General features: G+C 41.1%; 2 protein-coding genes across 5 annotated transcripts in view; both read right to left on the bottom strand.

Moving 5' to 3' along the window:
- Positions 1-1,859: 1,859 nt before the first annotated feature.
- On the bottom strand, positions 1,860-8,713 carry LOC139635355 (zinc finger protein 11-like). Of its 2 annotated transcripts, none has more exons than XM_071502570.1 (7): positions 8,371-8,713; positions 6,543-6,745; positions 6,135-6,236; positions 5,940-6,035; positions 5,716-5,826; positions 5,321-5,444; positions 1,860-4,740 (listed from the first exon to the last, which is right to left on the bottom strand). In XM_071502570.1, the coding sequence occupies exons 1-7, from the start codon at positions 8,396-8,398 to the stop codon at positions 2,123-2,125; spliced, it is 3,282 nt and encodes a 1,093-aa protein (XP_071358671.1). In that variant the 5' UTR covers positions 8,399-8,713; the 3' UTR covers positions 1,860-2,122. The 2 variants fall into 2 exon arrangements, with proteins under 2 accessions (XP_071358671.1, XP_071358672.1); XM_071502571.1 differs by lacking the exon at positions 8,371-8,713 and adding an exon at positions 7,716-7,850.
- A 2,418-nt stretch (positions 8,714-11,131) lies between these two features.
- Positions 11,132-27,388, bottom strand: part of LOC139635356 (ankyrin repeat and BTB/POZ domain-containing protein 3-A) — a 162,236-nt gene continuing 145,979 nt past the window's right edge. For 2 of the 3 annotated variants that reach the window (XM_071502572.1, XM_071502574.1), the window contains exons 7-17: positions 25,910-26,011; positions 24,951-25,044; positions 23,445-23,580; positions 21,725-21,957; positions 20,251-20,429; positions 19,867-19,972; positions 18,122-18,224; positions 17,910-17,991; positions 17,330-17,398; positions 17,112-17,225; positions 11,132-15,484 (exon numbers count right to left, since the gene is read on the bottom strand). In XM_071502572.1, coding sequence (XP_071358673.1) covers positions 15,254-15,484; positions 17,112-17,225; positions 17,330-17,398; positions 17,910-17,991; positions 18,122-18,224; positions 19,867-19,972; positions 20,251-20,429; positions 21,725-21,957; positions 23,445-23,580; positions 24,951-25,044; positions 25,910-26,011 — 1,449 coding nt within the window. In that variant the 3' untranslated portion in view covers positions 11,132-15,253. The remainder of the gene's footprint in view (positions 15,485-17,111; positions 17,226-17,329; positions 17,399-17,909; positions 17,992-18,121; positions 18,225-19,866; positions 19,973-20,250; positions 20,430-21,724; positions 21,958-23,444; positions 23,581-24,950; positions 25,045-25,909; positions 26,012-27,388) is intronic. The other variant, XM_071502573.1, reaches the window with a different exon arrangement.

Below are 27,388 nucleotides of genomic sequence, written 5' to 3'. Positions count from 1 at the left end.
TCCGAAAAGATGCACACATTCAGATCGTTTTAGTGTCAGTGATACTGCAGCAAGCCGTCTGTCCCATCCTGCTTTGCTCAGAATGTGCTGCCTCATTCTGCAGTTAGAGCTGGACGAGGGCCTAAGCGAGATACCTCAAAGCACGCAGGGTAGCGTGCTGTTTGTGCTGTTTACTTATCCCACGACGACGAGTGGTTTTGGGGGGCAAGGGCCACCGCTCCTTGGCTCTATCCTGCTGGCTGAGGAGTGGGTTCGGTGATCCTCTGCCAACCACCTGGCACCGGGGAGGCTATGTCTAGGAAAGAGACCTCTGCCAGGCCTCAATTACGGGGGGAATAATCCAGGACACACTGAAGCAATTACAGCCCCATATAAATCAATATGCTTTGGGTTAAAAAGTGATCTGCTCCCAACACTCTGGAGAAGCTCTGACTCAGTCGGCCTTTGATTTTTCTGAGAGATGGGAGCAGTTTCTCTGAAAATGGGCAGGGATGCTGCTGTGGCTGCTGCCGCTGTGGTTTCGACTGTCACTCAGGCTGGGTAAACAGTCAGGTGACACAGACTGTGAGGAAGAGCAGAAGGTAAATATTGATTTGCAGTCACTGAGCCTGTATAAACAATTGTTGGGAAATTTATGTTGCATCAAGTAAAAAGCTGCATAAACAAATGTGCTTCCCCGCAAATTACAGCCTAAGCACGTCCCTATGTATGTAATCCAAAAAATATTTACTAAGATTTGAAATACGTATGTTAATAAAGGATAAAAAAAACCATGATGATTTATGTATTTGGAAGCTTCCAGGGTCAAAATCCTCCAACACAAGCTGTGGCAGCAGGGGGCAACACCGACAGCTCACCCTCCCCTGTGTAGTGAAGCTGCTGAGGCCCTGATCATCATTACTATTACTATACTGCCATCTCGTGGTAAAACAGCACTACTGTAATACTCATGCAAACTAATAACATTTAAAGCAAGATGTGGATGGTAGTGAAACAGCTTTTATGTGTCCTTAAACAAAAAATTACAGCTAAAGTCTTGGTAAACCTTGTCATGTCTATGTTAATTAATCACTATTATCTATTTGTGAAGTGTAATTTGGGGTCACATCAACATGACAGACGTGTTTTGAATCATTACTTATTGGTGTAAAAGAGTGAAGTATCTGTATTTTTTGTGTGCTAAAATAAATTCCACATAGTATCTACTGTGTACAGTGTATAGTAGTATAGTGTGTATAGTATACAATTGGGACACACTGGTACTGTACCCAAAATAATGTTAATATCCTAAATTCCTATTAAGTAATGATCTTTACATGTTTTGTTGATTCATTTTTACAGCTTCTTAGCCAACAAATAAATGAGTGGATCAAGAAATTAATCACTATTATCTATTTTAATTTTATTAATTATTTCAACATTTGAATTGCTCGAAAAAACCCACCAAAAACTACTATTACTAGTTGCTTTTCTTTGCTTTATGATGCTAAATTTAACATCTTTGGGTTTATACTGTTAATCAGACAAAACCAGAGATTTAAAGATGTCATCTTTGGCTCTTAGATTAATTGTTCATTAAAAAAAAAAAAAAAAAAAATCAGCTGTAGCCCTAAATCTAATCTAAAATTTTAGGGAACAATCAACACATCAATCACACTTCTCCAAAGCAAAGTGTGACGTCTTTGAATTGATGCCAAAATATTTAATTTAAAATGATGTAAAACAGGGAAAAGAAGCACATCCTGACACTGGAGAAACTAGAACTACAGCCTGTTGGACATTTTTCGAAAGTTTCTGAAGTTTTAAGTTACTCTGTCAATCTTTACAACACTTTGACTTACAAATGAAAGGCACAAGAATGACACCCATGGTTGATTTATTTCAAAAAGCAATGTAAGCTGAAATTATACACATGCCTTACAGATCATCAATATGTCTTAGAGAACATGTGAATCAAGACACTGAAACAACAAGGGGAACAAAATAACTTACAGATTGGTCAAAATCAAATTTAAAAAAGTTGAATTAAAAGTCAAGAAATTAAGTGTTCTTATTTGACCATGTACATGACCTGAACATCGTATGAAAAAAAAAAACAACCTGCATGAAAATAAAAGGATTTCTACTGAAGTACTACTTCCACTTCATCAGGGAATGAAGGTTCGATTTTTACGGTGTGAGTGAGCACATGTTCCCAAAGGGATTTTTTCTGGAGGAATGTCACCCCGCACTCCTCACATGCATAGCTCTTTGGCTTCCCAGCATGAGTCCGCCTGTGTTTCTTCATGTGATACGACAACCTGAAGCCTTTCTCACATATGTCACATTTAAATGGCTTCTCTCCTGTGTGGATGCGCATGTGCGACTTCAAATAACCCGACTGGATGAAGGCTTTCCCGCACACTTCACACTTGTAGGGTCGCTCCCCGGTGTGGTACCTGTTGTGCAGTCGGAGCTCGTTGGCGGTCAGGAAGGTCTTACCGCACACCGTGCACTGGTGAGGCCTCTCGCCTGTGTGGATGAGCTCGTGCCTCTTCAGCGACGTCTCTTTCATGAACTGCTTCCCACAGCTGTTGCAGGGATACCGGACGCCCATGTGGATTTGCTCGATGTGGTTGGTCAGCTGCAGCTTTGTGCGATACGCCATGTCGCAGTCTGTGCAGACCCAGGGTTTCTCCTCCGAATGGGTTCCCATGTGGACCGTGAGCTCTGAGGCTGAGCGGTAACACTTTCCACACTGCCAGCACAGGAAGGGCTTCTCCCCAGTGTGTTTCCTCAGGTGAACTGTCAAGCAGTTGGAAGATCGGAACTTCTCTGGACATAAGTTACAAACGTAAGGGAACTCTCCTTTGTGGATCCTCTGGTGGATGGCGAGGTAGGACAGCTGCATGAAGGTTTTGTCACATTGCATGCAGGGATAGGGGCCGGTGAAGTTGTGCTGCTTCTCGTAGTGTTCCCTCAAGCGCCTCAGTAAGGTAAAAGCCTTGTCGCACATTGTGCACTGCATCGGCCTGTGCATCAACTTGTGCCTCTCGAAAGCAGCCTCGTTCGCGAGTATCTTCCCGCACTCTTTGCAGTACAGCGGGTCGTGGATCCTCTGGTGCACTTTGAGCAAGGTCATGCTCTTGAACTCTTTCCCGCAGGAGTCGCATTTCATGATTTCCCTCACATCCACTTTGCACACGTTCTCCTGATGCTCCTTCAAAGCAGACAGGTATTCAAAGTGTTTGCCGCAGTTTGAACACCACACGGGTATCTTCAGCGGTGGCCCCTGTTGGGTGTCAGCACTGTTTACTTCGCTTTGGCTGGGCCCCGCTCTCGACTCCTTTTTCCACAAGAATCGGGTGATTTTCTTGTGACAAATGGCATAAATCTGGTGTCTTTTCAGCCCGTGCATGTGTTTAAAACGCTTCTTGCAGTGGACGCAGTGGTACGGCCGATCATCCGTGTGGCACTGTATGTGCCTGTTCAGTGTTTTCACGCTGTCGAACGCTCTAGAACAGACAGGACATACTTTCTGGGCTTTTTTGCTAACGTTTTGCACAGGCGCAGATGCGGGCTCCTCGGGTGTGTCTGTGGGTATCTCTGGATTACTTTCTTTCTTATCAAGGCTGCTAGTATCATCACAGTTCTGAGTGTCTGCTTCAGCCAAAATCTGCTCCACTGTCTTGCTCTGCTCCTCTCTGATCCCCTCGTGGCCATGAATGATTTGATGCTTCTTCAACGTGTCCTTGTACTTGAAGCCCTTATCGCAAGTGACGCAAATAAAAGGACGCTCTTCCGAGTGAGAGCGTAAATGCTTTGCGATGTCTGCAGTGCAAGGTAATATCCTGCTGCAGATGGGGCAGATCTTACCCTCCGTCGACCCCTCCGGAGGTGGCTGTGGATTCAGCCGCTGTGTCTCTCTCCTCCTTGGCTTTTTCAGCTCTCTGCTCTTACAAATCTCCTTCTGGTGTCTCTTTAAGACATAAGGATTCTTGAATTTCTTCTCACAGAAAGAACATTGATACGGACGGTCCTCTGAATGGGACTTCATGTGTCGCTCCATGTCGACACGACGTGCAAAATACTTCCCACACAAAGCGCAATTTTTATTTTCTGACATCTCAGAGGTGCAGGGATCCTCTGGGTCTTCTTCTTTAGCGTTGCTGCTCACCTCCTCCCTTTCATGAACGCGCATGTTGTGCCGGTTCATGTCGTAATGGTCCCTGAATCGCTTGTCACAGTTGGCACACTTGTACCTGAGATCCCGATTTGCAGAATGAATTTCCTGGTGTCGTCTCATGGCCGCAGCTCGAAGGAATGTCTTATTGCACACGGGACACGTCTTATTGTTTGAGTATTTCTTTCTTTGCTTCTTAGCCATCATTGAGTCGTTCTCTTTTAAAGCTTTTCGTTTTAACTGCAGCCTTTTGCTTTGTTTGAGTGGTTGGAAAGCTGCTGGCTTTAAGGTGTCACTAACATCCTCATCCGTTGTGTCTCCAGCTGTTTCCTCCTCGTTCACATGATTTTCCTCCTGAACATCAGACTCCACCAAACCTGACGGCTGTTCAATCTGTATGTAGTCCAACAGAGTCACAGTTTCCCCCTCCACCTGGACAGTCATACAACCCTGTAGATGCTCTGATGGAGGCTGTAACTGTATTTGATCTGTGTCGATTACAACCTTTTCCAGCTGAGGGAGGGACAATGAAGAAAGGATGCAGTTCCCAAAAGATGATGGAATGGTCTGAGTTTCATCTGTGAGGAAAAGAGGAATCCTGTTAGCAACTCCAATATTATTATGTTTACAAGGACATCAGTAACAAGGTTTTTATATTTATTCAAGGCCCCATTCTTTGTATTGAGTTAACTTGATTTTAATTACTGTATATTTGACACAAGCCTGAATGAATCTATTCTTCAAAACTGGGTTAAAAAAATACATCTACAGCTGTTGTCATAGCAAAAAAAAAAAAAATCCCAAACCTGTTCCAAATACGAGCCTGTTTACTGGATCATGACCAACACTTTTTGTGGTGGATTCATGAGCATGTACAATAGCATATCTGAAACTTTGATCAGCTGTTTTGCTGATTTCCCTCATGACTGCTGTGAAAAGACCCGAAATAAACTGTAGTGAGCTCGTTTTAATGTTACTGGAGAAGTATTTCTGAAACTGTAGCTTGACTGACACTGTCTTTCACTTTTTCTGTCGACTCTGAGCAGTGCATGTAAACGGTAATTTAATGGATAAAATCGTATACAACAATAATCAAATATATTTTTGCATATTTTACCCACAACCAAAGACAACACATGCAGTCCAGATGAGACTCACCAGATAAATCGAAATGTCCGAGTGTTGTGTGGTACAGGAGCACAGTTTTCAGGTGCTGCAGGTCGGGGACTGAGTGCACACACTCCTCCAGGGCAGAGGGGACAGCACAGAGCATGGACGCAGTCTAGAGAAGAGACAGACGTTAAGTATAACAGAGCGCAACATACTCAAATTTTTTCCATTGTAATCTTATGTGCTAAAGAAAAATCGAGTGTCCTCCTTCCAAGTTTAATCATGACAGGAGATTAACACAAACCACCAGGTAATGCTAATAAGACCTGCCTATCACTTGGTTTTAATGTTTGCTCTACCTGCCTCCCATCAGGTTCCTCTTTATACCTCATTATTTTTTCTGGTAAGTGACAAACTAACTGGTTACTCGAAGGTTCCAGTACCTGCTGGATGTCTGGTACTGGGAGGAGCTTCTCCAGTCTGGACAGGAAATCCAGCATTAGCATCTGCAGAGCGCCGTCATATTCAGGCCCAAAATCTGTCGGGAAAACATCCTGGAGGAAAAACAATAAGGCACTGTTGAAACAACGTCGACAGTGAGACAATATGTCATATAGACTGGTTGTGGGATACTTTAGCATAAATAAACATAAATAAAATCACAAACCTGGAAAAACTTCTCCTTCTCTTCAGAGTCTTTCAACAACAATTCGATTTGATCCACAAAGTTTGATTCTGGAAACTCAACCTCTGCAAAACATGGCTGGAACAAAAAATATGTTGTAGTTTAAGAATAAAGAAAAAAAAGGATGTAAAATATGACCATACTTCAGATCCGCAGATCACATTTTAAGAAACTAACCTGCGCTGCCCAAGTGGACACAAGGGCTTTGATCTGTTCCAGGTGCATCTCGATGGTGTCTCTGTCACTTATCTGCTCGGCTTGACACAATTCAAGAACCACCTAAAACACATGATTTCACCTCCAGGTGAGTATAACGGAGAGTGCAGCCTGGAAATGTTACTCACAGGATTCAAAACTGGAAACTTCAGACGACATGAGACATTCACAGTGTTGCAGGTTACTGTCAGTCAGGTAATAATTCAGCTTTTTGTTGTTTGTGTGCATAACAATAGGTTTGTACACTTTGTTTTGACAGCTTAACATCTGCAGGGAAGAAACCAAACTGCTGCTGTTGTCATTTTATGCACTCCCTTGTGTTTTCTTCTGAATCATTAAATGTCTTTGCTCAACACTCCACAGTCTTACCCGTGCTCTGAGTCCCAGGAGGAGCTGAGCTTTCTGATCTGCATTCAGTAGTTCAGGCACAATTTCTGTCACAGTGCTGACGAACTCCTCCACCATCCCGTAGTCCTGCACGTTTCCCCTCTGCACGACCTGCCACATGGCTGCAGACACCAGGCGCAGTGGTGGTATGAAGAGGCGCAGAGACGGCAGCAGAAGAGGCTGATCTGAAAAATACATCACAATGTGCATGTGGTTATCAGAGAAAAAAGAAGTATGTTCAAAGTCCACGGTTAGGCTGATGTTTTATTAGCACCGACCTCTTACTAAAAGACAAATCACAAAAAAATCCTGTGTGATAAATCTAACTTATGCTTAACATACATTTGATATGACATTTTGTACAGATACATTCAATTATAATTATTTATCATTTACTTTCAGTTAGTTCAGTAAGTTTATCTATTCCATTAGCTTATGGTTGGTCTAATGAATGTGCTGCTTAATCGACTGCAAAAGAAGCAAATAAATAAGTAAATAATCAGCAACTATATTGATAATCATTTCAAGCAAAAATAGCAAACGTTTTCTGGTCCCAGCTTCTCAGATGAGAGGATCTGATGCTCTTGTTTGTCATGTAGGACGGCAAAACTCCCTTTAGGTTTGGGACAATCAGTAGAAGTGAAGGACAAATTGAAAACATCTCCTTGACCTGCTGGAAATTATATTGGGCATTTTTCAAACATGTTCGTCCCACTGACTAATTAATGAATCAAGAAAATAAAAATCGGCAGATCAAACAATAATGACAACAATTGTTAATGCAGCCTTAAAGTAATGTCTCTGAGGTCAATTTGCTGTGCCAGTTTCTTTATGAGACACCACATACTTCAAATGTGTTTTGTGTAAAACTGCTCAGATTTTGTCAAACTGAACTGGCATTTAATATCATTTTTTGTCATTCCAGGTTTATATTAATTTCAAAAAACAAATATAAGTTGAAACACAACACAACGAGAACCAGTTAATCACAACATTAACTGAAATAATGACAGTATGAAACCTAGATTTGTGGCCCCTGAACCTGGTCTCCAGGTGAGATAATATTATTTATTATTTATTTCTAGTAAATTTCCATATAAAGTTATCCCCAACAATCAACTGTTTAACCAATAACACTAACACAACTAAACTGACCAACTGAGAAACACTGGTTTTGTGGCCCCTGCAGGATCTGGGGCCACAACTGCTCAACCACCGCCTCCAAACTGGTCCCCAGTTGCCTTCAGGAACTTGCATGTGTGTCGTAATAACGACTCACTGCACTCCAGCACACTTTCTAAATGCTAAACATGGCTGCAACAGTCGTGATTTTTCCATCCTATCCAGGCTGTGTGGAAATGGTAAAGGTAATGCACTTCTTTGAAATGACATCACTTCTCCTTTTACTGTTTTGCTTAAGGAAGCGCGTCGCTGGGTGTCTTTTTTAACGCCCGTCCGACTTTCAGGCGCTAGTTGTTTTTAGCCTTTAGCCGCTGGCTAGCTAAAGCCCGCGAATGCAGCACCTGTCAACCGTTTCAGCGATCGCTTCCAGCTGCCACTGTCTGTTGAGTTAAAGCATTTATGTTCTGATAGAAAATATCAGGACGGAGTGTTTGCTAATTAGCTTAGCTTACGTTGAGCTAATTCCTCTAACTACCGCACACATCAGCTCTCTGGCGCTGGAACGCAGCACAAAGCCACCGCCATCTCAGAGCGGGGTACGCCATGTTCAAAATCGGACGCACACAATCCAAAAGAAAACCTCACAACTCGCCGCGGGTGGGACGTGTTTACATCCCCGCTAGCTTACCGTTCTCGGTGCGTTGCGGACTCTCCATTTTAACTCGGAAAGTGTTCAGTTAAAGACGCAAATCAACTCGGGGTTGTTGTGAGTCCACGTCCGCCCGACCCTGCGGTGCGAGCTGGCGGCGGGGAGGAAGGGCGGCTCGATATTCTGTGCGGAGTGCGCAGGCGTAGTCACTGCGGTGGGTCCCATTCAGTAGCCGCGGGCTTTTGCGGGTTCGTGTCCGCTCATGTCCCTGCCGGGACACCTGTTCTGCTCAGTTTAGTCCAGAAAACTACAAACCCAATCACCGGACTAACTTTGGGACTGGCAGCAAAGGAAATCTGTTCTTCTTCGCCTGCGTAATGTCCGCCGCACATGGAGGTGTTTTGGTGTTACCGCCCCCTAGAGGCCATTTGAGGAAGTGAGCCCAAACTTTAAATGCAAATACCGCTCGGTCCTCATGTTTGCTATAAATATAATGATATAATGATTTGCTTATAATTTCCAAATTTCCAAATGTCTACTGTTTGTCCCAATGTTTCACATGTTTATTCACTGTGGCAATAATATGTTTAGGGAAGTTTAAATCAATGCACATGCAAATCATCACATGTAAACTACCTAAACTACCTAAACTACCTTTCTTTGGTAGAAAAAATATGATATATAATATAATATAAATATGACTTTTTTTTTTTTTTTTTTTTTAGATTAAATGAGTCCTAACATTTAATTCTAAGACAAACAGCTTCAGTAGCAAAAACAACAAAGTATTTCTGTTTGTCAGAGAAGGTTAAATAATTGAAGCCACTTGATAAATGATTGTTTCAGTTATTATACGCCTATTGAATGTTTAAATTCAGAATAAGTATGTACTATATTCTGTGCTCTGGATTAATTTATGGCAATGAGGCTGATAGAATTTTTTTAGGTGAGTAAAAAAATGACATAGATATTATATATAGGTATAGATATTGTATATATGTTGGAGGTGCAACGATTTTCAGTATTGATTAATGTGTCAAATAAAGTCAGTCAATAAAATGTCAGAAAAAATGAAAAAGCCCCTCACATTTTTTCACGGCCCTTTGCTTGTTTTGCCCAACATAGATTTCAGAAGAAGAAAAAGAAAAAGAAAAAGAAAAAGAAATACCGTTACTGTCTCAATTTACTACCATATACACAGAGGAAAGGAATCCCCAAAATTGAATCACAGCCAAACTCTCCTCCAGACCCTTCGCGACCTTGTATTTCTTCATCCGTCTGACTGCAGGCAGTCCGCTGGCTTTGTGACGGGGCTGTCATGACTTCCACAGTCTTGAGTCACTTGCTTGGTCGAAGCGAAGGGACAGATAAAACACCCTGGTGCTGGGCTGCAGCCAGATTTGTCACATTTTTATTCAGGGGATGCTGCGGTGTCCTTGTAAAAGAAGATTTGTCAGTGGTCCTACATTTACTGTGCATGTTCAGTCCAACTTTTCATATTGTTGTTGTTTTTTTTTTATCATTTATACAGTAGACCAATGTAAATACTGGAAATCCTAAAGGAAGCATTTCTCATTATTTGATAATGAGCATTTATATATGTGCTGTTCTTAACAAACAGTCCAGGAGTAAATGTTCCTCATCTCTCAGCTGCCACACTCCTTTTATATCAGCTATTGTTCCTTATTCCCCTCATGACGGCTTTTAAATTAAAACTGAATGTCTCTGTCATTGTGAGTTTGGCCTCCTATTTCTTCAAGTATAAATCTGGTGATATTCAATATATTTCTTATTTTCTTTCTTTATTCTGATCTGTTTTCAACAAATCCCTTGAAAAGACCAACTGCTATTTGATTTACAAGTATTGTCTGTGTATCTGATTCCTCTGTGTTATAGAGCTCCAGTGTTGTCTGAGACCTCTGGCTGAAATGTTCCTCATCACTTGAGTTTATAGACTGTCCCGCTGCTGCAAATACTCACTGGAGCAATAATGTGTGTTAATCCACAGCTGAAGAACCCAGCAAATGCACTGGTTACTCTTTTTGTAAGACCCTTTGTTAAAAACTACAACCCTCAGCTGTTTTAGGATTTTACTAAGCCCTTTAAAAACTTAAAACTACTTATTTATGACCTGAATTTAAAGATTAGTGTCTTCAGAAAAGGGCTGAAGGCTGCGTGTCACAGACAGAGTGGGGATGTCAGAAAATACTGAAAAATGGAAGAATACAGTTTGTTTCTCTCTTTTCATGGAATTTGTTAACAATTTAAAAAATACAGAATACGAACGAACAAACTAACAGGGACACAAACACTGGTGCCTGTGGAACTAGTGCAGTAACTGCACTGACAGTAATGAAAATCCACGGCCATGCTAATTGCTCTTGTAAAGAAATAAATAAAACATTGATGAAAGTTTAAATTTTTTATCTTTAACAGTCGTTGAATAAGTGTCGTAACTTTCTCTGTCAGAAAGGCAAAATATGTCAAATGATATTCAGCACTATTAGAGCAGTAAACACAAATTACTGCCGCCATCTGTATTAAAGGTGTTTGGTAAATACAAAAAAAAATGTAAATATGTTGGTATTGTCAGGAGATGAAAGGTCAGGGGATAACTTTAAAGTTTTCATCCTGTGAGGAATTTGAATGTTTGCACCATGATTTGTGCCGTTTTGCTGAGATATTTGACTGGAAAAGTTTTTACCAGCTGGAGATCCTCATCCCTCAGACACCAGGAATATCTGTACAAATAATTTCAGTTTGGATATTCCACTCTGGACCAAATGATGGACACAGAAAATACTGTTTAAACTGTGGTCGTTTATTAGCTGTCCACAAAAGCATGTCATGGAACGACAGAAACTGTAGCACGAGTGTAACATTCCTTTTCGTTGTTATACTCCACCACATCCCTGCTTCTCACACCATGTATAATTTATATTTCATATATATATATATATTTTGTACAATATACATGTTTTCATCAAAGGAAAAATAAAACTGCAAAAGTTCATCCCCCCGTGGATTTAAAATCTAGTGAACATCCCATGCATGTTTCCACTGCTTCTAGGAGAAATTGTCGTTTATTACCAGGAACAAATACGCAGGCAAATAAATGCTCAGACAACTAAAGGGGAGAGTCCTGTTTGACAGAGCTGGTGTACAGAGCACATTCTCAACAACATTAAACAAGAAGAGCCATGCGAACCAACATTTACTCTACGGCTTTGACCCAGTTTCGAATCAAAAGCGTCAGCACAGGGGGGCAAGCTAAAGTCCGTCTATTGCTAATGACATAACATTAAGACTGATATAAACAGAGATAAGCTTCAAGTCTCTCGGCTTATTCTCATCTGTTAATGTTTAAGTCATATTCAGCTGCTGTTGGGTCACAATGAGACTTAAACTTAAGCTTACAGTTCAAATACTAATGCTTTTGATTGTGTGAGGCTACAGTAACACTAGCACAGAAAGTGCTTGACATCATTATGAACCTTTTTGCCCCCGTGGAGACAAAACAGTTTGCATCTTTAAGTTACATTTCACATTTAAATACATACGTTTCAGTTCAAACGTGGGCATGTGTGATGATTCAAGATGTTTAATAAACGTGAATGATCTCAACCAGAGTTAGTCTAAACTTCTCCGCTTCATTAAAGCTATCAGGGTAAAATCAACAGACTCGCAGTCCATATGTTAGAAATTTAAAATGAGTGAAATACATTTGAAGGAAAATACATCGTGGGATGTCACACAAATATAAACAAAAATAATATATCCAGGCTTTTTTCAGTCACTTGTTTGTTAAGTGTCTTTCAATTTACATTTATATTATAGCTCCGTATCCTGTGGCATGTTATTCATTGTACTAGTCAGAGTAATACAGTCTAATGGAAATATTGCTTAATTTCAAAACTTTAAAGCATCTTTTTATATAATCTTTTTCACTTTTGTAAAACAAAATAGCTGTGAAATGTAAAATAAAATATATAGTGCTATGTATGTAGGTAAGAAAATAAAGTCGTAGGTTAATATCTATATTTCACTTTCTGTAACTATTTACAGAACTTAAAACCAACTCGTATATGCCTTATATGTTTCTCTTAAAATGTTTTTTTTTTTTTGGCCCAAAACAAATATTGAAGTAATTTTGAGTGTGCTACAGTGTTTGAAGTCATGAGATTTGTCTTATCTGAAGGTACAGTCAGATTAATGTAGAAACAACCACCACAAACTATGAGGACACTTTAGAGACATTTGCATTGTAAGCTGTTAGAAACAGAGGGAAGCATCTTCTTTTGGTTTGTTGCTGAACTGACATTGCACATTTTGTAAGGATCCAACTTGTTGCATTGTTACATTCATAAAATAGACTGTATGGTGTATGGTTTCTTCCTAAATTGAGATGTATTGTGTCTGAGTGAGGGGGTCATGGTCAAGTCAAACAGGGATTCTTCAATTTCTGTTGAACTGCATTAAGATTTTGCCCCATTTGAGCGAGTTTAAACAACAGGGCTGATACTGCAGAGGGTGTTTGGTTTAGCATTTGGCCCTTTTAGAACTGATAAGTGTTATCTAATGCACAGCATGTGGGCGGGTGTGGAGGAAAACTCATTCACATGGAACAAAAAGTTGAATGTCCCAATACCTTCAGCACTGAGTTCATTAGAGACGCAACATTTGGATCACGGACATTTGTCAGGCATCAAATTAACAACATGAAACGACACATTTAAACACTAAAGCCACAGGCTGTAACAACCAATCAAATTCTCAAACACCATGGACAATTGCAACATCAATTACCGATATAACCACTGGAATGCTAAGTTAAATAAAATGCAAATGAAACTTGGTAATGAAACATTAAATATCACTGTTAATGTCTGATCTTTTTTAATACGTGAAATCAGCTTATTTTGCATCTATTATCTTTTATTAAAAAAAATGTTGCATTTTTTTCAATCATTGATCTGTTAATTGACTCAGGTGTTTGGGATTTGGTTCCACTTTGTTTGGCTTTAGTGAGAAGATGTGCTGTTTCACATTGTGTCTTTGACGACTGATGAAGGTCCATGGAGATACGAACTGTGAGGAGCTGCAGTTTCCTGAGGGGATTTTCCCCTTCTGTGTTCCCAGAAAATGCAGATTAATGCAGATTAATACATGTTTCATCCACTACCACTGTGCACATCAAGATAAACAGTTGCTAATTCCCCAAAAATGATGTGGGGTATGTGATGGAACGTTTTCATCTGTGGACGTTCAAGTCATATACTTCATGTTTGTCATGATGAATCTATTTCCATTGGACTTTTAGCTGTTATCCATTTTTAATCAACCAACTTGTCCACCTCAGAAAATATGATGTTTCAACTTTTTTCTGGCATGTCCACTGAGCTGTCCGCATAAAAACAGATGGATAGAAACACACTTTGAGAGTCACGTGTCACTGTTTGTGTCTCTAATAAATCCAGGGCTGTTGTCATTGAGAAACTCAGGTGAGGCGAAGTTTGAAACAAAAAGGTGACTTTAAATCTTGTGATCTACCCTGATAATTTGGAATGTATCAGAAATAGCAAAATAATGTAAAGGAAAATCCTTCGACGGGACTTCAACTGGAACAATCAACACCCTACTCAGACCTACCGATCTACACAGACAGCACACCTACAGCGAAACGGAGGAGTCGTACAAAACAGATTAAACATGCAACTTTGCATAAACAGAGACATACAGCGGGAACAAATTGTTCAGGGAGCACATTCAATGAGACTGTTGTCATCAGCCAAGCGAGTGTAGGAGAATACTGTACATCAGTTTACAAAAAGAAAAAAGAACGACCAGCACGATGACTTTCAGGACGTATTTACACTTTGCTTTAAATATCTTTAAGAGAAATTCCCTGCCAGTCAAAATCCATCTCCAAATCCGGCTCAGTCCAGTCTGTTTTGCAGTAGATACAAAGTTAATAAGCAGCGTTTTCCCCTTACTTCCCCTTTGCGAAAGTGGTTCGTGAAGTAAGCTCTGCATAAAAAGCAATATCAGGGCAGCTCAGTTGAGGAGGTGTCATGCAAAAAAAAAAAAAAAAAAAAGACAGTGTTCGTGGAGTTATCACAAGTTAATTTCCCAGTTGGACATCCGTGCTCCTTGCGTACGTCAGCATAGATTTCACTGAGTGGGCCGTCTTTAGTCTGAATCAGCGCTGCGGTGTCGGCCACGGTGGAAGTTCCTGTGATCAGTTTGGCCTCTGCACACAGTAGATATAACACAGTGAAACGTATCCAACATAGAAGTGACAGAATGAAATGTAAAGAAGTTCAAATAAGTCCGCCTAAAATCTGTCTGCTGGCATTGCTACTAGTCACTTTTATTGGTTGTATAGTAGGATTATATTTATGTTTTGGCATGTGTGAAACTTTATACTGCAATGGCATCCACTTCCTTAAAGTGATGTTATTGTAAACCGAAGTCTCATATCAGAGATGATGAGAAAGCTGCTTTTATTGAGTTAAAATTCTACTCTACCTTTTAAGCAAAAAAGGTGTGCAGTATGTATTTCATGCATGTATTCTATATGAAATACAATAGAAAGTTTTATAATCGTGGTTAGGTCTAAGTGATACTGCTGGGTCGAGTCAGTTGTTTGTTTGTGTTGCAGTTTTTACTGTATGGGGTGTGATGTGATCAGTGGGAGCCATTAGGACGACGAGTTCAAGCCTCTGACAAAGCGAGAAACTTCTCTCTCTGATTTTGTTACACGTGCCAACGTTAACCCTCAGTTGGCTGCAACAGGCAGAATTAAAGGGAATCCCTGACATAAAAACTCCTCTTCAGTGGTGGGGCCAGGAGGGGGAGGGGGACGCTGGATGGTGTTACATGGATGCTGCGGCTGGATCGGAGAGCTCCGGAGAGGACGGCGTCACACCACGGAGCCCTTGGAGGTGGAGAGGTGGATGGAGTGGATGCGAGTGGCCAGGGTCTTCTCCAGGTCGAGGAGGATGTCGGAGCAGATGCCGGGGCTGGACACGGGGCTCTCGGCAGGAGGGGGTTCGTACAGAAGCTGCTTGAAGCTGTCGAGTTCGATCAGCAGCACCATGTTCTTCAGGAAATAGCCCTCGATGAAAGCCGTCAGCTCCGTGGCACCAAGGAACTAAATTTAAAAAAAAAAAGACAGTCGTTAGCTGTTTTGAACCTGGATTGAAGCACCTGTGTGTAAAACTTGTGTGTTTGTAGGTTTTTTTTTAACATTCTGATATGGTTGAGTTTTTTGCTTGAAGAAAAATGAGACAATCCTTGTGAAAACTGGTGCGGTGTTGTGTTGCTTTCAGCCCATTGATACTAGTTATTGATATTAGCTTCATACAAAACTAGTTACACAAACACAATCTAATTATTTTCATGACAGAAAGTCCAGAAAATTGCAATAATCTGCAATGACTCAGGAACCATGTGAGAATATTGTCCATCCACCATGCACTTTGATTTCTACATTACTGGAGTTGTCTTATTCTTACAAGTTAATTCATTTTACAGTAGCCACTTTTCTCTATTATTTATCTGTAATTTTTGCATTTGTCTTTATTGACTTTTAAGGTCAGTGAGGTTTCACTGTTGTAGCATAGCATTCAACTCACATTAATTCATGTTTTAGTCACTTGGGGGCAGCACAAAGCTAAAAAAGCAACAGACATATTAGCAACTTATAAAGCTAATTTGGCAAATGAGTTAGCGAAAAGTGGCGTGCTTATTGCTTCAGTCACTCAGCAACATTAGCATTTATTTGAAGTCAAGTGTCCGTCCACTTGTTGAATTGAAGTCTAATATTTATTTTGAGCTCTGTCTTTGGTCTCCACCAACTCGTAAGCTGCTAAATGCTCCACTGTGTTCACCTGCCGTCTGGTGCTGAGCAGGCTGTGTTCAGTGGGTGTTACACCCTCGTCTAGGGGCTGAGAGACAGCATTAAAAAAAGTCGCTGGTCTCCAAACCAAAGTCTGAACACTAAAACTGCAGTTAAAGTGAAATAATTCATTACTACAAAAGGTGAAATTGTGGTAATAAACTGAAGCAGCTCGGGTGAATCAAGGCCAAAACAAGAGAAAAGATTAATCCTGAGGGTGAACAAACAAACAAACAATCAAAAAGACATTTGCTGAACCGAACTCCTGAGATGAAAGAACAGCAGAAAATGACAGTTTGCCCCTACAACTACTCCATTTAAACTACTCACAACAGCAAGGCCACCAGGTTCAACAATCTTACGTCTAAGACACAGCGACTACAAGAAAAAGGTTTAGAGGTCAAAGACAGGAACAGGTGCAGCTTTCAGAAAGCTGTTCCTGGACTCCTGGGCTTTTTAAACCATTTTAAATCAGTTGTACAGATTTTTCACTGAAAGCATCACTATGAGCAGTGAGAGTGAACCGAAACAATCAGTGAGTTCAGAGATGCTAAAAATCTGTAGAGGTGAGGGGAGCTGCAGAGTTGGGTGATGATTCTCTGTGGCTTCATCTCTGCAAGCGATACACAGTCTTTTGATCCTGTGTTACTAAACAAAAATTGATTAGTGCAGCTTTAAAAACAGGCAGACTGAAGTGTTTCATCAATATTTAATATCACATTTTTATCAATCACCATGAGCTCGTTACTTTTATATCTTTTGTAAGAATTTTTTACAGGAACGTTTTCGGCCTGTTTACATTGGTATTTTATAATGAACAAATACTTAAAGTATCTGTTGTCCATCTGTCCATTACAAGCTCCCAGAGAGGGTTCCTCACCTTGGCGTGTTTGTAGAGGTCCACGCAGGTTTCGGTGGTGATGTTCTTGGAGCAGATGATCTCACAGTGTCTCTGAAGGGCCTCTAGTTGGAAGAATTTGGCTGCAGACAGGAGCTGCAGGGAACAGTACAGCCACACAGAATGAGGCACAGGACTTGGGATTAGAAATGCTAATACCAACGCTGTCGCTCTGCAGGCTTTGGTTAAGTCTGTCTTACCTCCATAACTTCAGTGTTGCGTATGTGCAAGGACTCAGTGCCTCCACAGTACAGATACTGCATGACCAACTGAAACAGAGGAGAGAACAGGCTTCAGTCTACAGTATAATTGTTTTTATTATTATTTTTTAAAGTTTTTTACTAGTATTACTTGATGGCTATTTTCTGTAGCTTTTTAATCCTATTAAAGTTTGGGTAAGGAGCCTATCTACTCAAATGATGAAAGCATCCCAACAGTACTGACAAATAATCAGCTAAATACTGATTAAAATACTGATTTCGGTGCTGAAACTATTGTTCAGTTAATCAAATAGTCATTGACAGAAAGTTAATACACAACTGAGGTCATTTAAAACCAATGTTGCCTTTACATTGTTTATTTTCCAACTAGGATATTTTCCACACAGCACTGGTCACAATTCTCCAAAACTACAAATATTGGCTGATATATCATTGTGGCTTAGTCTTCAAAAATCTGTTATTATTCATTATTATCAGGACATAATTGTTAGTTGTAGTGTTAACTGACTCTGCATTTTAAAACACAACCAATGATTAACTAAAACAACAAACATCTTACGTGGAATATATTGTACTTGACATGGCTGATCTCAATACAGGTGTTTTCTGCTGCTGGTCGGTTTTGAAGCAGCGACTTGAACCTGGATGACAGAGAAGAATATCACAGCTGTTTGACAACTATAGTTTTATTTAAGTACATGGGGGAAAAAAAGGACAGAAGACAAAGACATAGTAATAAACTTCTTCATAAGGGAAAAAAGTTCCCTTTACCTGGGTGAAGCTGTAAACAGCAAAACTTTATGTGCATAAAATGGTTTCCCCTCCACCAGGAAAGTGACGTCAGACATCTCCTTGTTGTTCAGGAAGTGAGGATCTGAAAAAAGAAAAGATGACAAAAAGACTCAATAAAAACAGCCTAATGATGCATCATTATTCAAGTCTCCTTCACCGTGGAGGTAGAACAGCAAACGGCACAAGATTAAGCTAATGTGGTCATTAATTACTCTCAGCGCATACTTGACTATTGTGATAAATTAATTAGCTGTCAAAGATTTTTCAGGCATTAATTGTGTTCACACACAAAGTAACAAACCATTTGTCATTTTATTTTCATCCTGTTGTTAAACAAACACTAGGTGGAGCTGCAGCGCAGTCACTGAGTGTTTCTCTGCCTCATGCTCTAATTAAAAAGAACATCAGAAAAAAAAAGGAAACATGGAAAAGTCTGTGACCTTCCCAACTTCAAAGGCCCTTTTACTAACAGATCAGACTGATAAATCACATCATTACAAATATCTGCTCACAAAACAACCTGTGATCATAAATGTTTGTGGAATGAACTCTGAGGATAAAATGTCAGATGTGATTATTTTTTGTGTTTTGTACTTCTCTATGATCTGGAGTCACACAGATGCCACCGCTTTATGTGTAAAACAATAATAAAATAAACTTTTTCATTTTAAATATTATTACATAAGTTGATAAGTTTTGAACTAGTCACCTTTGCCACAAACTGGACTTTGACAGAATATTAAAATGAATAAGAGTATTGATATTACCCAGGCTATGCATATGGTAATATATGTTCATTTTGTTATTGTTAAAAATGTTAACGTCATTAACGTTAATGTCAAACACATGTCAAACACATTTGGGAGCTGTAGTTCTGCATAAAAAGTTCCATCAGCACCTGTCACAGGTGATTATCAAAATCAACTGTAATTAAACATGTTTTACAGCTGGTGTCTTTGATGTGATATTAGGCTCTGAAACTGGAATAATATGGCTGCAATTGTGTTATTTGGATCTGTATACCTTTGCATTTTTGAAAAGGTCCCATATAGTATAAAGGTAGATGTCCATGTCTTTTTTATTATAAAGCAGGTCTAGGTTCTATATTAATACTGTGAAAGTATCAAAGCCTCAGTCCACAGAGAAATGCACACAGCCTGTATTCAGAAACTGAGCCTTAAAACCAGCCGTCAGGACTTCTGTAACTTTGTGATGTCACAAAAAAGCAGTCACCGCTCTCAGTCACACCCCAAGCCCAAGACTTGTTGTTACTAAAGCTCCAGAGAGAAGCCTGAGAGCGGAGATGTATAACTACACTAAGATGGTTTTAAAATATATCTTACAGAATATATCAACACTTCAAATATGACATTGTAAAGGTGTAAAATATGGGACCTTTAAAGGACCAAATGGTGTTTTATAAAAGTGATGCAACCTACAGAGAGTTCATAAAAGCTTTAAAAGCTGCTGAAGAAGGACCATAGACAGCGACATCATGAACTGAAAGCTTGAGTGAAAAAGGTTTCCTCCTATTAAATCAGTTTGATTGACAAGTGATCTCTGACCTCACCAAAGTAGGAGACAAATCCACCCCTCCGAAAAAAAAAAAACAAGAATCTTCGGGTTTTCCACTTTGACTCTAACCCCCCTGTCGCTCCCTCGTCACTCAGCTTCCTTTAATGCAGAAAGCACAGGAAAACACTATTTTTAACTGACTGTCTTACCTAAGCGCGAGGTCTGTTTCTTCTTGATCTCTGTCAGCTTAGGGATGGGGAAGGGCCCGTAGCACTGGGTGAAGATAACTGACAGCTGCTGGCTTATCACCTCGTTCTGCAAACACACACCAACACGACTGAGGACAGAAACTTTATATGTAGATTATAGTTCTGTGGCCTCTGTTTTCCATGAGCTATTCAGGACAAAATTTTATGCAAATGTATGATAATATGCTTTGGAATGCAACTAAATATATGCAAATATGAGTATTAATGTCACCCCAGCACATGAGCACAGGGCAATTTGTATTCCCAGCAAACCAGCCTCACTTAGTCTGATGTTTCCCTAACAAGCATTTTGTTTACATGCACATGAAAGAAAGCCCCGGTGACCTTGCTGGTTCGCAGGATCTGGAACATGAGCGGCAGGCCGTGTGTGATCAGCTCCTCGGTGTACTCGTCCTCCTGGATGCAGCTGAAGTCTTTGAGCAGGCCCTGGATCAGCGGCCGGCGGTGCTGGATGAAGCAGGTACGCAGGGACTCGAGCCAGGTGTGCAGCGTCCAGGGAACGCCTGGGAACACCACCACACGCACAGTAAATACACACTTGTGCCACAGAGAGAGGGAGTCTGATGTCTGAGCGGTTTCAAGGGCGAGAGAACCGACCATGTTTCCATCACTTTATGGCGTTAGTGCGAGTTTGAAGGGCAATTGCACGGTGAGCGTTGGATTAGTGGAAAGTCGGAGGCGCCGGTGGGAATAAAAAGGCAGAACTTGAATATAATTAAAGGATGTCCTGTTAAAAAATGACCATAATGTTCAGCAACAATATGATGAGCAGTGAATGATGTGTGCATGAAATCAACATAAATCATGGCATGACGGTGGGAGCTGTGTGTCTCTATAGCACTACTGAAATTATTACATGATTAAGTGAGTGGAAAATTCATTGATGAATCACTGAGGTCATTTATCAACCGAACATTTACTTGTTTGAGCCTCTAAAAATTGAGGATTTTTTATGTTTTTCATCATCTTGAATTTGTTATCTTTGAGTTTCAGACTGTTGGACGGACAAAATGAGCAGATTAAAGTCGTCACCTTGGGCTCTGGGACATTTTCATGGGCATTTTTTTTTTCTATTTTCTGACTTTAAATTCAATAGTTGAGAGCCGTCAGTCTTATAATATCTTATAATATACAGTAAAACCACAGTGTACTGCTTTTACACGAATGTTTTTTGTACTGACAAAACCAACAAGATATAATGTGTTGATTAATGAGCTTTCGAGGCTCTTGTAGGTGGATTTTGTTACCTTATGACAGAGGCAGGCTAGCTGTTTCCATCTGTTTCCAGTCTTTGTGCTAAGCTAAGCTAACTGACTGCTGAACAGAACTTCATATTTATTGTACAGACACAAGAGAAAAACTGGAAACTCCATCTGCTGAGGAACACTGTGTGATACAACCAGCAGCTGACCCTTGTGGTGAGACTGTTTTGTCACCTAAAATCAATTAATCCTAATCAACAGCCACATAAGGTCTTGCGCCCGATGAACTCGACAATGTTGGGCCGACAGCTGATGATTGCCACATCTACAGGAAGAGCACTGCTTGAGGACACCGTTTCATAACCGTGTTCACACCTTTGGCCCAGGCTATTATCGCCTCGGATATAAAAAGTCCTGCTTCTGAGACAGTTTCATGGTTGGATGAGTAGCGGTGATTGCTGAGGGTGTGTACAGGACAGCACAGGACTGGACAGGACGGGACAGGACAGGCACAGCATGAGCACAGCTCCAGGACAGCTGGAGGCACCAGAGAGCGAGGCATGTGTGCCAGTGAAGCATGTATTAGTAAATCTGACCTAAGCTGCGGATGTCTATGGTGATGTCCACATGGCCGTGCTCTGCGCTATGGTACATGGCCTCTCTCAGGGCTCTCAGTTTGGCCTTTCCTGTTCGCAGGGTCCCTCCGCTGTTAGCCTGCAGAGCCAACCTCTTCTCACCGGGATCCGACCCCTCGGCCAGGATCTCCTCCAGGGACAGCACATCCCCCTTTTCCTTCTCCGACTGGGACAGGAGCTTCCGAAAGACATTCCTGGAGAGGAAAGGAGAGACGATAAAGACACAGATGGAGATTAAAGGAAAGCAGAGTGATAAGATTGAAGAACAGATGGTTTTAAGGTCAGGGCAAGAGGTAAAAAGAGACGAAAGCTGTGGGGAGAAACACACAGGAAGGCCTGGGGTCAGCTGTAGGACAAAAAGCTGTAAAGGGAATGAGCACAAACCGGAAAATGGTTCTAAATTTGACCTACACATACTGTGTTAACTCAACATTAAGCCCTTCAACTCTCCAGCTCTGATGACACTCAAAAAATTCTCATGCACTTAATGAAGCACAATTGTGTGAACCTGTGTCGCAGGTCTGCAGAGTCATAATACAGACACTGACGGTGATTGTCTCCTGAAAAAGGAGAGCTTTGTTTTAGTCTGCAAATATCAGGGCTGCCTGCAACGTCACAGCGCCGCACTGCTTCTGCGACTGAATGACTTCAACATGTTCACGTATGAAGTGGGATCACAACCGTAGGACGCATCACTGCACCATCTGCTTCAGTAAGGAGGGGCTCGTTTAGAGGCCGGCACTGGAGACGTCCTGTCCCTCACTGTGACGTCTCTGTCTTCCCACATTTTTCTTCCTCTGAAAGGATTCTAGCATGTTTCGGGGACTAGCTTACAGGCTAACAATACGGTCACAATCTCCCCTCCCTCAGTTACAGCACTGCATTTGAATTTGAGTTAAGTTGTGTCATAATTTGTGTCTGAATTTGTGAGTTATGGTGAAAAACGTGTTTTGAGAGGTCACAGTGACCTTGACCTTTGACCACCAAATTCTAATCATGCATCCAAGTGAATGCTTGTGCCAAATGTGAAGAAGTTAACTGAGATATCACACTCACGATAATGGGATGCGGTTGTCACTGACTAATTTCTTCTGTTTCATGTTAATTTAGGCAAAATCTGTCCCTGCACTGAACACAGAGATAAAACAGATCAATCTTCTCATATGACTCTTTCAAAACTTCTAAAAGAGGAACTTGAAAGCAGTAGTATTTAAGTATTTTTTCATCCTTTTGTACCTTTTTATCATTGTCCCTGAGCAATTTCACTCACCAAATCTCCTGTGCAGTTTGAACCAGCTCACGACGCGCTGCAGCATGATCATCATATGAAAATTGATTGTCTTAATAATGCTGCATTGTGTTGTTGGCTTGCGCCTCCACTCCACTTCCCAACAGCTCTCACTGCCCTGAATGTTAATGGGCTTTATCTTACTCAGCTGCAGGGAAATGATGTCAAACTGAAGCCATAAGTGCCTCTGAGTAGACTGCGGCGCTTATCGTCGCCTGCTGTCCGACGGGGAAACTGAGATATCTGCTTCTCAAACGCTGCAGGATTTGGTGAGAGGCAGAACGACCAGGGCAGAGTGTATAAATGGATCAACACCGTGGTAATAGATATTCGTATCTCTGGTGGCTGCAGCGAGTGTATATGCTCCAGTGTGTGTTACTGTGTCTGTGTTACCTGTGGCCATGAGCTGCTGCCAGGCTGTACGAGTTCATGTCTCCCAGTGGGGCGGAGGAGATACCGTTTCGACACATGGTCCCGATCATGGGGTCTGCCCCTCGTTCCAAAAGCAAACTCACCAACTCAAAGTTACCTAAAGAGGAAAAACATGTGAGTAAAGTGGTGAATGCACTCAGATAAAGTTGTGGTGGAAAATAACATCAGTAGATTTGAGGTACTTTTATGTTATCCTGTACTGAGCAACAATTATCCAAGAAGAAAATAAGAAAATACATCTTTTTCTGCAGAATAAAAACTTGAGCTTTTGATATCTTCAATACATTATTCAGATAATACTTCTCCACGTTTACTTTTACCGTATTTCTACAGTGTAGTATTTGTACTTATACTGTATGTAAATGATCTGAACACTTCTTCCACCACTGATGTGAAAGTAAAGGGAGGCTCTTTAAATGGCTGCTCAGGTGGACAACAACAAAATATAAATCATCAAATTACCCTTTTCACAGTCACTGAATTCCACATTGTAGCTTTAGATTGAATTAAATCAAGTGACGTGAGCAGTGAGATCTGCTCTGTGAGAACAGACTAGGTCAGAACTAAAGAAAACAAGAACTTAAAGTGTAAAAGTGATGAATATTAACAGTTCAGTGAATGCATATAAATAAGCCGCTATCTGACACTGTTGAGTCTCTGATCTGTGCACTGCTCATTTGAGCTTTTATATCCCAGTGAAGTTGATGCCACAGTGAAGTAAAAACAGAAAATAAGCCTGAACTTGCATTAACTGATTCTGTGTGTGGAAACTTCCTCACTCATTGTTATTCATTAACACAGTTACCTCTGGGATCGTGGTCTTTATTTCATCTACAACATCTACATTATTTATTATTTCATGAATAGGATGTTAATTATGTTCATTTTCTGAGGCTGTGTGTTTTCATCTCGTTGCCGTGGCAACATGGCGGCATACTCCTCCCTGGAGTTACTGAATGTAGTAGAAGGAGACACTCACCTGTTGTGTTTAAGTTAACTTTGATTTATATTTAAAATATTTGATGTTTATTGCACAGATGTGGGAGAGGTATCAGTTTTCTTGTCTTACTCAAGACATAAAAGCAAATAAGATTTCCAAAAATGTCAGACTTCCTTAAAATACACGTCTGGATCTGCTTTGACAGCCAGTTTAACGCCTGTTCTGACCGATTAAATAAAAAGGACCTGCTGCAGGTTCTTTTATACATGGCTGCTCAGCTACACAGCAGCACAGCCCTGAGAAGCAGCATTAAAGATCCACCACAGTCCTGAATCCAAGATAGTAATTGAAAGTGATAAATTAATTAGATGATTAAAGCAGAGTAAGAATGCCTTCTGGTGAGCTCAGAATCAAACATGTCATGACTAATCCCTCATGCGCTGCATCAGGAATAAGAATACTCGGGTTAAAATGTGCACATTGGGAATCTGGAGGTCAAGGTGAATCCACTGCCTGTGTGTGATTACCTGCAGCAGAGGCCAGCTGAAGCGGGGTCTCTGTGTAGTTCTCCGCCCCATCCTGCAGGGCGCCCTCCACATTCGCTCTATTATCCAGCAACAACTGTGGCGGGGATGGGAAGAGGTTGAGAGGGAGGGAGGGGAACATAAACCGGGAGGGAGGGTGGGGAGGAGGGAAAACAGGCGAGGGAGAGACGGTGTGTTACACTCAGGCTTGGCAGGAGGGAAAAGCCTCAACTGCTGGAAACCTTAACCACCTCATTTAGAGACTGTCCGAGCTCTGGACATTAAACACACTCTTAGCTGCACTTCCTCATTAGGCTCTGTCTGGGGCCGGTTATTGTTGGTGTTGAGCTGAGACAGGAGGAATCAAAATGGCTTCTATCACCCCCCTGCCCCAAAAAAAAAAAAAAAAAAAAAAAAAAAAAACTCTGATTGCAGTGGTGCAGATTAATAATTGAAAAAATCCTGAAGGCGACGGTGCTCATCAGGCTGTCAGCCAGTGTCAGCTCACAGAGTAACTACTGCAAGAAAATGTATTATATATTAAAACTGAACAGAAGTGAACAAAACACTGAAATGTGGCAACCCTGCGGCTGTGTATCAGGCTGACTGAGGTCTGCTCTGTTTCCTTTGCCTCTGGAAATTCCTCCCTGCTGCTGCAGGATCAATCCTTAGGTTCAGTTATGGTGAAAACCAGGGGACTGGTTGACTCATCTACACATCTGAAGAGCATACATTATTAAAAACAAACTCAATCAGGAGAGTTTGCCTTGATCAAGTCCTCTCCACAAAGAAACAATTACTGCACAAATAGGATCATGAAGGAGAAATAAAAAGGACACATTGGTTAATGTTATTATTATGATGCACCATAATAATAATCATCATTATAAGAATCCTCATTTTGGTGCAAAGGTCAGGGCAAGGGCCACAGGTTAATGGTTACAGGTCATAAACGTCACTACCTGCACGACAGGGACGTGTCCGTGTAACACGGCGAAAGTGAGTGGCGTCCCCTGGCGCGTTTCAGGATAAACTGAGGGGTGCTTGTTTACTGTGCTTGGCACCTGGGAAGTCATAGGTGAGGTTCAGGGAGAGAGATATACAGCCATTAACATTCACAGCTCAGGGCGGAGGATGGAGGAGGGAGGAGGAGGAGCGAGAAGCAGTATGCAGGAGGAGAAGTGTAAGCAAAGAGGAGGGCAGGATGGCAGAGGGAGATTTTCCTCCCGAGTTTTACAGAAAATCTTCTGTTCCACGCCTCATGTCAGTCCTCGCGGTAAACGTGACACAGTTACTGAGCATCTGCCCGGACACGGCCCTCTGACCACACTCTGTACTATCTGCCTGGCTCCATCTCTAAATAGTGTTTCATTTCAAAGGGGAATGAAACCAGAGAGAAAATACAACACAGGCAAAGACTACAAACACTGACGAGACGGGCGGTGCTGACTCATGAACAAAGCAGCAGCAGAGTCAAATGAAACAGCCGTGCAGCCCAATGCTGTTCTGCGATTTCTAAAGTGGCTTCATCACAGAGTAGATTATAGAAATGATTTCTAAATGTTGCCCAGAGGAGGCCTCTTTCTAGCGCATGTTTAATATTATGTCACGTTTCATTCCAGCTAAACAACAGTGGGACTGTTGGTGTTTATGTCTTCACAGCGATGACTTATTAATTACTTTATAATGTGTATCAGTTTCAGCAACAGACAGCGTCAATGACTGCAATATATTCAAATATAAAGACTCTGGAGTGGCAATTTAACAAAATGCTTTAAATGGTGATAATCAGTGATATGCAGTGTTAAATCTTTCGCTTTACTTAAAGGCTCAGGGGGATTTTTTCTTTTCAAGCTGTTTATTTTTTAAGGATCTTTAGAGGCCTGAAGGGGAAGAAGTATTTCACAAAAAAAAAAATCTGAATACTAAAGGAAAATCTATTTTGATAGACTTTCTGATCCCTCTAATCACCTTGTGACTAAACCAGAACATTGCTCTGAGGAAAACAAAGAAAATTCCATTCATCTTCACTGTGTTGGACTTAAAGGTTATTAGATAAATTATTTCAAAACATTGAGAAGGGAAACCAAAACTGTCTGTATGGCAAGACTCCATTAGAAATTCATGAGAAAATGTGTTTTTAGCTGGACTGCAACAGCGGGGTCAGCCCTATAGTCTGGAATATTCCTGACTGACTGATCATATTTCCACCACTGGTCAACCGAGTGCCTCCTCACTGAGTTGGAGTTTCTGGAGCAAAGAGGTTGTATTAGCAGGGTGTTAACATCCTGCAGTGTTACTGCTGCGCTGAAGAAACTAGCAGATCTGAATAGCACTGTAAACAACAGCAAAACCAGCAACCAGAAATGAGACAATATGCTGCAGCACAGAATAAAAGCCCTGTTAAGGAATAAGAAATCTGCTCACTGAAAAGCTCGAAG

Source organism: Trachinotus anak, unplaced genomic scaffold, assembly GCF_046630095.1.
Source record: "Trachinotus anak isolate AG129_WGS33_773 ecotype Australia unplaced genomic scaffold, CSIRO_AGI_Tana_v1 ptg000018l, whole genome shotgun sequence".
Classification (NCBI taxonomy): domain Eukaryota; kingdom Metazoa; phylum Chordata; class Actinopteri; order Carangiformes; family Carangidae; genus Trachinotus; species Trachinotus anak.
Note: the sequence above shows the minus strand (reverse complement) of the source record. Positions and strands in the feature narration are given on the sequence as shown.